This window comes from Corvus moneduloides, chromosome 3, assembly GCF_009650955.1.
Source record: "Corvus moneduloides isolate bCorMon1 chromosome 3, bCorMon1.pri, whole genome shotgun sequence".
Lineage (NCBI taxonomy): Eukaryota > Metazoa > Chordata > Aves > Passeriformes > Corvidae > Corvus > Corvus moneduloides.
Genome location: NC_045478.1, coordinates 51,624,651 through 51,637,199, shown reverse-complemented (window position 1 = coordinate 51,637,199; position 12,549 = coordinate 51,624,651). Strand labels below are relative to the sequence as shown.

At 43.9% G+C, this 12,549-nt stretch overlaps 1 protein-coding gene across 1 annotated transcript; it reads right to left on the bottom strand.

Moving 5' to 3' along the window:
• Positions 1–2,604: 2,604 nt before the first annotated feature.
• LOC116440614 (calcium homeostasis modulator protein 6-like) lies at positions 2,605–6,312 on the bottom strand. The gene is given in 3 exon segments (XM_032101535.1): positions 2,605–3,774; positions 5,626–6,054; positions 6,057–6,312. Coding segments are annotated over 3 exon segments (888 nt in total). The 5' UTR covers positions 6,156–6,312; the 3' UTR covers positions 2,605–3,414.
• Between the last annotated feature and the right edge of the window lie 6,237 nt (positions 6,313–12,549).

The window sequence follows — 12,549 nt, the reverse complement described above, 5'->3', positions numbered from 1 at the left end:
TCACTGTGATTTGTACCTTCTTCTCCTATTTTTCCCTCAGTCTGTTTACATCTTAATCATGCCAAGTGGGGGCATCTCTTACCTTGGTGACACCAGGGTTCATGCTCACCAGATCTGTACAGTCCTCATGATAATCTCTCTCCCTTTGTTTGTCTTAATAGTGTGGTACAGTGGTGGCATAGTGTAATGGAGCTTTAAGTGAACAATTTTGTAGGGAACAAAACCTAATGTGTTTGTTACCCAGCCTTGGTCTCAGCCCAACTGCTGTTACCTGCTACCAGTAAGATGTGGCAACATGTACACCAGTAACAAGTTTCCCTGCCTTTTTAATTTTGTTTTTTTTAATTTTTTAATTAGAGATGAAAGGTGTTGTGGAATTTGTCTGATTTCACTGCCTGTGCAAGAGCCCTCAGTGGGGCTTTTGCTGGTTATGACCAGCTGGTAGAGATGGACATGTGGCTAACCACAATAAAGGTTCTTTATTGGCAATGGCCATTTTTACTTTTTCCAGCAACACTAGCCAAATATTCTCTTTTTAAATTATTATTATCTTGAAAGTGAATAACCTATACTGCCCTTGTTTGCTTACAGAATTACAGAACTGCTAGGGTTGGAAGGGACCTCTGAAGGTCATCTAGTCCAACCCACCTGCCAAGGCAGGATCACCTAGAGGTTTTGGATTGTCTCCAGAGAGGGAGACTCCATGACCTCCCTGGGCAGCCTGCCAGTGCTCTGCCACCCTCAGCATAAAGAAGTTCTTCTCATGTTGAGGTAAAACTTCTTAGATTGTGGCCATTGGTCCTCCTCCTGTGGCTGGTCACCACTGAAAAGAGTCTGGCACCCTCCTCTTGGCACCCACCTTCGAGATGTATTAATGAGATCCTCTCTCAGTCCTCTCTTCTCTAGACTAAAAGGCCCAGCTCCCACAGTCTCCCTCATAAGAGAGATGCTCCAGACCCATAATCATCTCTGTGGCCCTTCTGCTGGGCCCTCTCCAGTAGCTCTTTGTCTTTCTTGTACTGAGGAGCCCAGAACTGGACATGGCACTCCAGATGCGGCCTCACCAGGGCTGAGTAGAGGGGGAGGGTCACCTCCCTCAACCTGCTGGTCACACTCTTCCCAATGCACCACAGGACACCACTGGCTCTCCTGGCTGCAAGAGCACTGCTGGCTCATAGTCAACTTATCACCCACCAAGACACCCAGGTCCTTATCTACAGAGATGCTCTCTAAGAGGTCAGCCCCCAGCGTGCACTGTTACCGCATAATCATCAAGTTTCTTGGAAGGAAAAGAGCACTGAGCAAGTCACTATGATGAAATTTTTTAAAAAATTCTTTTCTACATGCAGAATTAAATCTTGTTTTGCCTTTATGTGTGTGTTGTTTTTGTATGGCCTGGTTTTTAGTAGCGGGGGGGGCACAGAGGTTGCTTCTGTGAGGAGGTGCTGGAAGCTTCCACCATGTCCAGCAGAGCCAATGGCTGATGGCTCTGAAGATGGACATGCTGCTGGCCAAAACTGGGCCTGTGAGAGAGCTTGGTAATGCCTCTGTGATGACATATTTAATAAGAAAATCAAAGCAAAGTCACAAGATTTTGGATTCTAGCCAGAGAAGAGGAGGAGGTGAGAACATGTGAGGGAAAACAACAAGGTGACACCAAGGGCAGTGGAAAAGGAGGGGGAGGAGGTGCTCCAGGCGCCGGAGCCGAGGTTCCTCTGCAGGCCGTGGTGCAGACCATGGTGCAGCAGGTTGTCCCCCTACAGCCCATGGGGATCCACGGGGGATGCAGAGATCCACCCGCAGCCCATGGAGGAGGTGCCCATGCCGGAGAGGGTGGATACTTGGAGGAGGCTGTGATCCAGTGGGAGAGCCAGTGGAGAGAGAGGGCCCTTGCTCCCAGGCTGGAGGAACCTGTCCTTGGAGCACTGCACCCCGTGGAAAGAGAGAGCCACGGTGCAGCAGTTTTGGGAGGGCTGTGTGCCCGTGGGAGGGACTCATGCTGCAGCAGATTTGGGTGGACTCGTGCTCGTGAGAGTGGAGCCATGTTGGAAAATTCATGGAGAACTGTCTTCTGTGGGAGGATCCCAGGGTCTCACGGGGGAAAGACTCCTCTCTCTGAGCAGCGGAAGAAGAACTTGGGTGTCAAACTCACCAAACTCCCATGCCCTGTCTCCCTGTGCTGTTGGTGGGAAGGAGGGAGGGGCTGGAGGAAGAAAAGGTGTTTTAAGGGGGTATTTTACTTCTCATTATCCTCCTCTGATTTTGTTGGTAATAAATTCATTTTCACCATCTAAGTCAAGCCTGTTTTGCCCTTGGAGTGTTTTCTCCCAGTCCTTATCATAACTTCTGAACCCTTCATTTAAATATTTATGTCCTCTGCCCAGCTGTGCCAGGGGAGGGTGAGTGAGCAGTTGTCATGGGTGCCTGGTGTTTGGCCAGTGTCAAGCCATGACCATGTGTTATATTTTCAGTTTATAGTGAGAAAGAAGCTCCCAAGTTTGTTATAGTCATCCAGTTAAAACAGGGTCTTCCCTTCTTCCTTCCTTGCAAAATGAATGTAATAAATAACTTCTTGGGATTCTTCTCTGTCTGTCTGAATATTTTCCAAATTTATTGTGTAGAAAGAGAGGATTTCTGCAAGGAGTAAAAGGACAGCCCGGACCAAACAATCTGACTCATGTCTCTAAAACACTCTCTTAAACAAAAGCTTTTCAGAAGAAAAGTGAACTTTATTAAATATTTTTCACTCAAAACTTGTATCTTTATTTCTTATAATTAGATGTTCTTTGATAAGAATATTACTACTTGCTAATATGGATTGCAGATTTTTAATGTCCTTAAATATATGAATGTGCTTTTAATGTTTGTTAATATATAAGCTTCACCTACACTGCCATGTTATGCATAAGCCTAACTCCTCAAGAAAAGCTAAATACTTTGATCTACAGCTTGCCCTAGGCTTCACTGAAAACTTCATTGCAAAGAGAAAGCTAATAAACTAAGCTAAATTTCTGTTCAAGTCTTCCATTCCTTTTTGTCTCTTTGATAAGGTTTGGTATTGTCACTCCATCTGCCAAGCACTTTTAAGGTGTTTGGTAATAATTTGACACAGTACGTGCTGACATTTTTGTGGATGCTGATTATTTTATACATGACACCTCTTAATGGACAACAACATAAGAAAACTCCCATTTAAATGTACTTAAGCAAAAGTATTAAAATGCATTTAAAAGCAAATCTACTGAGGGTTACAGCTATCAGCTTTCACCTTCAATTTGCATAGATTTCAGCAAGAGCAGAGAATAAGCCTCTTCTTATATCAGCAGGGTTAAAAGACTGCCAGCATTGCAAAAGATTTGTTTCATTACAACCCTGAATCACCTGCCTGGGCTTCATCCACAAAACAGTGCGATCCTAATCTTCCTCCATGGATTCAGCACTCTGGCCCCCCTTTTTGCTCGTGTACTTGTGTATCGTGTCGTAATACACCTCTTGTGAATCAAATGTACACAGCAATGAAATCTTCCGCCATTCTTCCTTGCTGGGAGTTGGAAATGGTGCTGGGTCAGTGGTTGTAAAAAAGCAATTTGTATTTCTTTCTGCCAGCTTCGTTGCATGCTCTTTGGCTTTGATCTCAAAGACTTCCTGTTCTTCTTTTGAGTAAATTTTCTGGAACTTGTGCTGAAGATAGCTGACTGAGGAGCAACAGCGGCTGACACATTTTGAGATCAGTGCCACAGTCATGATGCTGGCTATCAGGAACCATCCTATCAGCTTGGAATAAAGATGGATATGTTAATGGTGGTTTTGTATGGTCCTGTGTGGGAACATAACATTGAAGAAATAAGAAAACTGTAAGCAAAGACACCCTGGAGTGGCTGTAACTGTCTGCTTGCTGCCAAAGAGGGGATCCCATGCACACAATTCAGCCAGACATACAGAGATTCTGCACCCCCGAGCTGATCTTGTCAGATTAAGGATGAATACCCAAAAAAGAGAAGATGGACAGAAGTCACTTACTCATTTATATCCAGCTTTCTTAACTTTTAAGGCAAGATACTGACCATCAGTTTCTGTGGCTGTAGTCACATTCATGGTACAGAGGGTGCAGAATCATCCTGTCTGCCTCATGCTGTGAATCAGAGCTCCTGCTGGCTGTGTTCCTGTGGAACGTAGCTACTCCCCCTGATGTCTGAGCCTGCTAAAACAGCCAGTTTCGACAAGAGAGAGGAAAAGTTGTATCCTGTATATTTTGTAGGCAGGACACAGATTTGGCTATTGAATATGGGAATTAATTCTTGTTTTGCACCTGATTTTAACACGCTTAGACAAGTCTCAGAGGTCCCATCAAAACCAAGTGTCCTAGTAGATGCTGGTCCCTCCTCTACCCAGGAGTATTTAGCTGGAAGCTCCAGGCAGAGATCCTGCAACACGGTCTTTTACCTCAGAATTACTTTTTCTTTAAATGAAAAAGTATTGAGTACTAAAAGAAAAGGACTTTGTGTTCTTTTTGATTCTTAATTTTGTTGAGAGTAGATTGGATATTAAAAACAGTCAGTAATAAAGCCCTCTGACAATTTTTCTATTTTAGTTTGACTGAATGTTTCTTTTAGATTCCACTGCAGTGTCAGTAACAGCCAGTCTTCCTTGATTTTACTCCTTTCTTCCCCTGTCCGAATTCAATGGTATAGAGTTTGCCCCTTTCCAGCCTTTTTCTTGGAGAAGCAGCATGCTAAGTATTTAACAAATATAAACACTTTTTTGTTTTAATAAGGGTTTGTACTAAACAGGAACTTACAAAAATCCAAGTAATTATAAACTCTTATAAAACTTAACTCCCTTAACCAGCCCGCAGTATTTTCCTTAGAAAAAGTTGCAAAACCTGATTTTCCTACTGGAGTTAAGATTCACACAAATGTAGAAACAAAACTGAAGTGCTGCCAAAATTTGGAGGTCTCGTTTCACTCCAAACAAGAAAAAATCCACACGAGTGTTACTGTTTTGATCATGCAGTGCAGTTTGCCTTCAGCACAAGAAACTTTAAGAAGACAGATATATATTTTAACTATTCTGCTGGAATACAAGTGTGAAATTATTAAGAGGTTCAAGCATTGAGATTTACAGTCAAATAGGTTGTTCTAACTTGTTTCTCTTTCCAGATGTCTCCTTGCAACAGCTCTGTTGCAAGGAGACATCAGCTTCCTCTCTGTTAGTGATCTCAGCTTCCCCTCAACTAATGCTGATTTACAGAAGTTTGGGGTATTTAGAGGCATAAAAGTGGAGAAGAACTCACACCATGACTAAGTTAATTGAGAAGAAAACTTGCTGTGGAAAGTCCCGTTCTCTAGGCTGGTTGTCTGCCCAGCTTGGAATGAGGTTTTGTAAATGACAGTGCCGAGCCATTACCATGCAAACATGCAAAACCAGAAAGTAGCATAAAAATACACCTATTGCTTCTCTGTTACAACTTTTTTGCCAATGAATTTTTGCTAGCTGTGTGCTTTTGGTACGTGATATTATATAACATGAGAGAAGGACTGGTTACAACCCCTGGCAGGCACCACTATACATTGAGCAGTCAGGGTTGAAGCCCATATTGTGAGAAGAAGAGCAGCGAGGCTTTACCTGGGACTGTGCCTGAAGGCTGAGCCTATCACCTGGTATGTGTGCTGCTAATTCCACATCACAGGGTATTTTGAACAGCTTCTCTTGGCAGTCAGGGCCTTTATCTTTACAGAAGAGACGCTGTGTCAGGCTGCTCCCGCTGGCCGCACACTCGTAGAAGTTGGCTCCGAGCAGGGCGACCGCTATCCATGTGAGAGGGGCCACCAAGGCTCTGGCTGTCACCGGTACCAGCACCTGGCAGAAATGGGCACAGGACTCCGAGGCACTGCATTCCTTCTCCTGAGAGCAGCCGCCTGTCAACTGGTGCCATATCCTGGTGTTCACCATGTAACCGAGCAGCAAGAGGATGAAGGCAGGCACTAAGAGGAAGAAAGAGCCATACACCATGTTCCCAGAGTTGGAGGGACACTTGAACACCACAGATGAAAAGAGATGTGCTCGGTGGCAGCCGTCAGCAGGGACACAGCACTGGAGCCCAGAATGGTCTGGTGGCGGATGCAGAAATCCAGTGTTTCACGTAACCTATCCATTTTCTGCCTCCCCTTACTTTGAGAAGAGCAAAATCTCGGTCAGAAAAGGAAAAAAGAGAGATAAGTGTCCTGCAGTTTGCATGGCTTAGAGAGGCTTGCAGAGCTTTCAGTTTCTGTTTGTGGTGGTGATGCCGTGAGACATAGAAACAGCCCTTCGTAGAGGAAGTAAAAGAGCCTGTGACTACTGCACAGTCAAGCAGAGACCACACCAGAAAACCACTCCAGTTATCAACAGGAAAACAACGAGGAGAGTTGTTTCTATAAAAATAGTCTGCGTTTGTCCACACATGCATTGTAACTAGCAATGGCTTAAATCTCATCATCTTTTTAGTGAGGCTTTTCGGTGAGGCAGATTCAAAGTGTGACTAAAATGTGAGAAAACCACCCAGAACTCTATATAGATTTTTATCCTGCCTTATTTTTAGCAATACAATATGGCTTCTCCTCTTATGGAAGAAAATTCAACTATAATCATGTCAATTTTCCAAGATAATCAATCAATCTGTCTTTTTAAAGTATTTATATTGGAAATTATATAAGCCTTAAATTTTTTTAGTTTAAAGTAACATTTAGTCATGGATTTGTTTGCCAAGGGGAAGGGCAGCTAGACTTTGTTGTTTGTTTAATCTTTAAACCACTGAGGCTTTGGGTCTTGCAGGGCAAGGCCTGTGTCTTGGTTTAAAAGACAGGTGTCTGCTAAGGAAGGCAGGAGTCTCCCTTGGAATGGCAGATGCAACCCCCCTCCCTCCGAGTTATTATAATTTTGAAATCAAGGGGCTTTTAGGCAAAGATGTGGGAAACAGGAATAACAGTTCTTTACTATTATATATCTATACGTGTATAACCAGTCAAACAAACAGCAACAACTATGGCAGTAACAGCGAACAATCACAAACCCAGTGCCAGCCTTCTCGGCTGTCGGGCCCTTTCCCCTCGGGTGCAGTTCCGCTCGCAGCCGGCAGGGGCGCTGGCGGCTCCCGGTGAGCAGGGCAGGTGCGATGGTTCCCCCGCGGCTGCAGGGGGCGCTCCGGAGCGAGCTCGGGGAGCACGCGGCACCGGTGCCCTGGGATCCCGGGAGGGATGGAACAAAAAAGCTTCACAAACCCGTGGGCAGCCGATCCTGGTGTCCGGCTGGACCCTCGGGAACAGCAGGCTGGAACGGCAGACTGGAACGGCAGGCTGGAACAGCAGGCTGGAACGGCAGGGACAAGCACAAATCCCGGATGGCAGATGCGATGTATCCAAACGGGGAACCCCCCGGAGGTCTGGGCAGGCAGATCGAGCAGGGCTACAACGTAGCGAAGGCTCGAAGCAGCGGTGGGGCAGGGCAGCCACAGCCCGGCTCCAAGAGGGGCAGGGAAGGTGGGCTTGGGATCCCGGGGTTTCTCCAGCAGAAGGAAAAAGCAGCCGAAGAAAGCAGACTCCTTTCTGTCCTAACGCCAGAGACCAAACTGCCCCCACACACTCAGGTGAAAACAAAAGAGTAGCCAGCTCTTTTGTTTTCCTTAAGCACCCAGTAATTTGTTCCCCTGGCAACATGTATGGGCAAAATTCCTTTAACAGAAGAAAAGCCAGGAGAGCTCCTAAAACCCCAACAGCCTGATAAGCTCTAATAAAAAAAATTGGTGTTTTGGAGGTCTGGGATTTTAAAATTCACAGTTCCCAGTTCAGCTTTTGGGCAGCTGAGAGGATGGCATAGAGGCTCCAGAGCAGGCAGCACTGGTTCAGGTGGCTGCCAGGCTTGCACCAGTTGTGCTGTGCTCAGTACTGAGCTGCTGCTGCTGCAGAGGAAAAGGTGCTGCTAAATGAAATGCTTGCCTTGGCCTGGAGAAGACTTTGTTATTATGCAGCAGTGTACTACAATGACATAGCAAGCAAAAAAGGATGTAAAACCAGAAAGAATGGATCAGGCTGAAGGTTAGTCTGGCCACATCTCAGCTACAGCCAATAGCTGAGTGGGAAGAACAGGGACAAGGAAAGGAAGCTTGGCAATGCACTCACACCCTGTGTGATTTCAGGGATTTCCTTGTATCTAACACCTGTTGTTTTAACCCATGCAGACTTACTGACACCCAAAATATTGTATAGCAAGTCTGCTTAACCTTCATTCGAACCTGACACCATCCCATTTGATGCCCCCAAGATCTGGAAGGGAAAGAGAAAAAAAGAATAGATCCTTGGTGTCTCCATCAGCTCATGGTCTTGTACACCTTCACCATAGCCCCCTCTTTCCCAGGCTGGGGAGCCCCTAATATAGTCATTCCTCATCTGATGTTGCATACTTTTGTTATCCATGTTGCCACCTGAACTGTTCTTTAGGATTCAGGTATCCTTTTTCACATGAGAGGAAATAGGAAGTATACCAGATTTCCAGTGCCTTGAAGATGCAACTGAATCACAGTTTGCTACAAAGGCACACTGACATTTGGTTTCTATTTCCTTGAAATAATTTCCAGAATTTTAATTTTGTTTTGATCATCCATGAATCAATATTTTAGCAAGATATGCTTTATAATAAACCCCTTCAGTCCTTGAGGGATAACCTCAGCAAGTTCAGAGTCCATCAGTGTATATATGAAGGTAGGATTTGGCTTCAGTTTGAACACCACTTCTTCTATACTGAATTAGACCTGCCATTTTGCTTTTTGGTTGGCAGCCTAAGAAAGTATCTCTCCAGTTCTTTAAAGCAGTGGTTCATTTTTAAATATCAAGAATAACTTTGCATTATTGGCAAATACTGTTACCATGATTTTTACTTAGAGGCAGCTAGAGACAGAAGTTAGCAAACCTTGAAACCAGAATTCACCATGCTGGAAAAAGTCCTAGCAGATGCCTCATCCCTGGAAGTGTTCCAGGACAGGTTGGATGAGGTTTTAAGCAACTTTGTCTTGTGGAAATTGTCCCTGCCTATAGGAGGGGGGGTGGAACTGGATGATCTTTAAGGACCCTTCCAGCCAAACTTTTTGATGATTCTATGATTCTTTGTCAGCATGGCAGAAAAAACAGATGCAAGGTAAAATTGCTGCAAGGGCACCTCCTTACAAAGACCAGGACATGGGCTGCCTCCAGCAACCACTGGTTACACAAAAGAGCCAAAGGACCGGAGGCAGCTCTCTGGAACAGATTACGACCACACAGGGAAAGCATAGAGCCAAGAAACCCTGCTGCTTCTGCTTCTGAGCCTAATTTTACCAGTGCTTTATTTATCTGTAATAAAATACGATTTCAGGAACAAGCTTCCTGCAAAAAAAGGAGGGGACCTCTGCATGAAAAAGGATTAACCCTCCTCCAAGAAAACACGTTTCCAGTAAATATTCACAGAGAGCTGTGGGTGAGGGAAGAGAGACCACCCTAGTTGAGCAGTGGGGAGCAGCTGTGCTGAGAGCTAAGTGGGGTGCAGGAGTGTCCAGGGTGAGCCCAGCCAGTGGCAGCTTTGGGAGCTGGGGAGCGGCCCAAGGGGGCTCCTGGGTGCAAGGAGCTGTGGGGCTGGGGAGCGGCCCAAGGGGGCTCCTGGGTGCAAGGAGCTGTGGGGCTGGGGAGATACAGAACCCCCATTCACTCAGAGCTCTCTTCTCCCAGGGCAGCTCTTTTTTGCCCTCTAAATTAACACTTGTCTGGCCACAACAGCTGCAAAGCATTATATGGAAAGTATTCAGAAAACCAGTTTTCTGTTAAAGGACCCAGAATTCCAATTAAATGGTTGTTTTTACACTGATTTGCATTAAATTTCATGTCTTCCAAGGGGGATGGGAACAGTGTGAGAATTTAAAAGATGGACATTTTTAGAACAAAAGGTTATTTTTTTCATTTGAAACATCTTTCTGTTTTGAAATATTCTTTGTTAAAATGAAGGGCTCAGCTGAAAACAAGTGGACTTGTTTAATATTTTATTTTCTCCTTGCCATTTTAACTTCTATCCTTTCATTTGCAGATGAACAATTCTCAAACATTTTCTAGGTTGAAAAAGCTGTACCCTGAACTAATTCTGTGGTTCAATGAAGTGCATAAGACTGGTTACAAATACAGCATGTACAAGTGTGTGTATGGGCATTGAAGGGCTTTACCAGTACATATTGTGCAGATATTGTTTTAGTTATGTTAGTAAGTCCTTACAGTAGGTTCTTTTAAAATTTTTTTTCTTGCTGGAACATTTTCTACTGGTTCAGAATAGCAAATGACTGGTTTTGGTTTCCTACAAGTCATTCTCCTTCTAGCTGTTACATCCAAGGCCCATCCTGTCCTAAATTACTCCCATTAGTCTTATCAAGCTCAACTCCCTCTTCATGGCTGCAATGGAAAAGAGCACCTCTGCACTGGTTTTCCGCTTATAAGAACCGGACTTGCTTCTTCAACTGAAAGAGGTGTAAGCTGCATTTCTCCAGTTCAGAAAGACACATGGATAAATAGTCTTTTTTATTCTAGGAAAATTCTTGTAATGCCTTTTGTCTCATTGTGGGTGAAATTAATGCTTAACATGTTGGAGGTCGTGTCCACAAGCAGATCTGCACCTACCCTCCAGGTGGACTCACCTCCCCTGGAGGCTCATTGCCTCACTTTGTGAAACTGAGGAAGTTATTCTGACTTTATGGTTGAACCGGCCTTCTTACAAGTTTGTGAAGCGTCACACAGCTCAGTGGCACCACATAAATCATTAATAGTACTAATACTTAGTAGAACAGCAGCCTGAGAAGTAGCACTGTGCCTGGGCCTGCACAGCTTACAAGCATTTGTGTACATTATACTGCTATTTTAAGGCATTACATTTATTAGCAATTTTTGGCTGAAAATGAATTTTAGCGGGTAGGAAGGAAACAGGTCTGGAAAACCAAGTGTGGCTCTGAAGGAGGCTCTGACGGGTGAGCTCTGGTACAGAGTCACATAAGCCATGGCACTAATTTTTCCTTGCCGTTATTTACTGCTGCTCTTTTAACACTATGGGTCCACTACAGGTCTCATTTCTGTATGGGGAAGGTCCTGTGACCCAGTCCAAATGTCCTGCAGCAACCAGCTGTATGAGGGTTTTACTGTTCAATCTACAGTCTATATGAGCCATTAATAAACCTGTGTGATTCTGTCTGTGGATTAAGTCACAAATATTTGCTGATCTTATAAGAAAATATGGATAGAAACATAGGATTTGAAAGGTAGAAGTTGTCATGTTTTATGATGAAATTAAGTAGCCTTGGTGAGGCAGATTACAGTTAAGAGTAATCAGGTAAATCACCCTGGGTAGTTAACTAGTCAGTTCTAAGAAAGAAAAGCTCAGTCTTTTTCATTTACTATGGAAAATGAAATACCATAAAATGACTTTGCAAATTTAAGCACATTAAACCCAAATTATTTGTATACTCTTATTACAGATGTTTTGTATTCCATGTGTCCTTGCTTTCGTCAGGTTTTACCATGGCAACTTGCTGCCTTGGAGTTGCTGCACAGCTGAGAGGTCATAGAGTCATAGGATGGTCTTGGTTGGAAGGGACTTGAAAGATCACACAGTTTCAACCCTCCTGCCATGTGCTGGGAACCTTCCACTAGACCAGGGTACTCAGGGCCCCATCCTGTCTGGTCTTGAACACTTCCAGGGATGGGGCAGAACCTCTCTGGGCAACCTGTTCCAGAGCCTCACCACCCTCACAGTAAAGAGTTTCTTCCTGTTATCTAATCTAAATCTGCTTTCATCTTAAAGCCATTGCCCCTTGCCCTATCAAACAGATTTGATCTGCTCCACTCTGTGTGTGCATATGTGTGTGTCCTAATGGTGGCTGATCATGTGCTACAAAACATGCTTTGTACTTCTCCATTCAATTCATCCTTCTTTCTCTTTTTAAACTTGAACAAATTAACTAGTTCTTTAGTTTGTGGTAGTACATCACTGTCTCCAGTTTCCCATCTTGGGTTCCTTTGCTGCCAAAATTTTTTCGCTTATAGAATATTTTCTAACAGTAATGGAGCCCAAGAATTAAGACCCTATCCATTTCAAAGTTGTCAAAGAATTGAAAAGTTTCTGGCTTCTGATCCTCAACTTCCTTTGCTCATATATTTTTTCTAATCAATCTAATCCTTAGCTACAAAATACCCAACCTATTTCAGCTCACCACAACTGTACAAGCTGTGTCAGACTCTGTGGTAACTATGTCTGGCTTGTATTAAAAGCTGAACTCTATTACACTCAACAGCACTTGTATGTGCACTTTCCATTTTTTTTTAATGGGAAGATATGATTCAAAAGGAAAGAATGATATATGGGACATAAGGAGAAAGTATTCCCAGTTGCCTATATTTTATGTCAGCAGTAACTTTCCGAGTCTCTCTGTCTGCCCTCATTTATTCTGTAATGTTCAAATACTCCATCATCATTGTCATTTTATTTGCATGGCATTTGCAGCTGTATTTT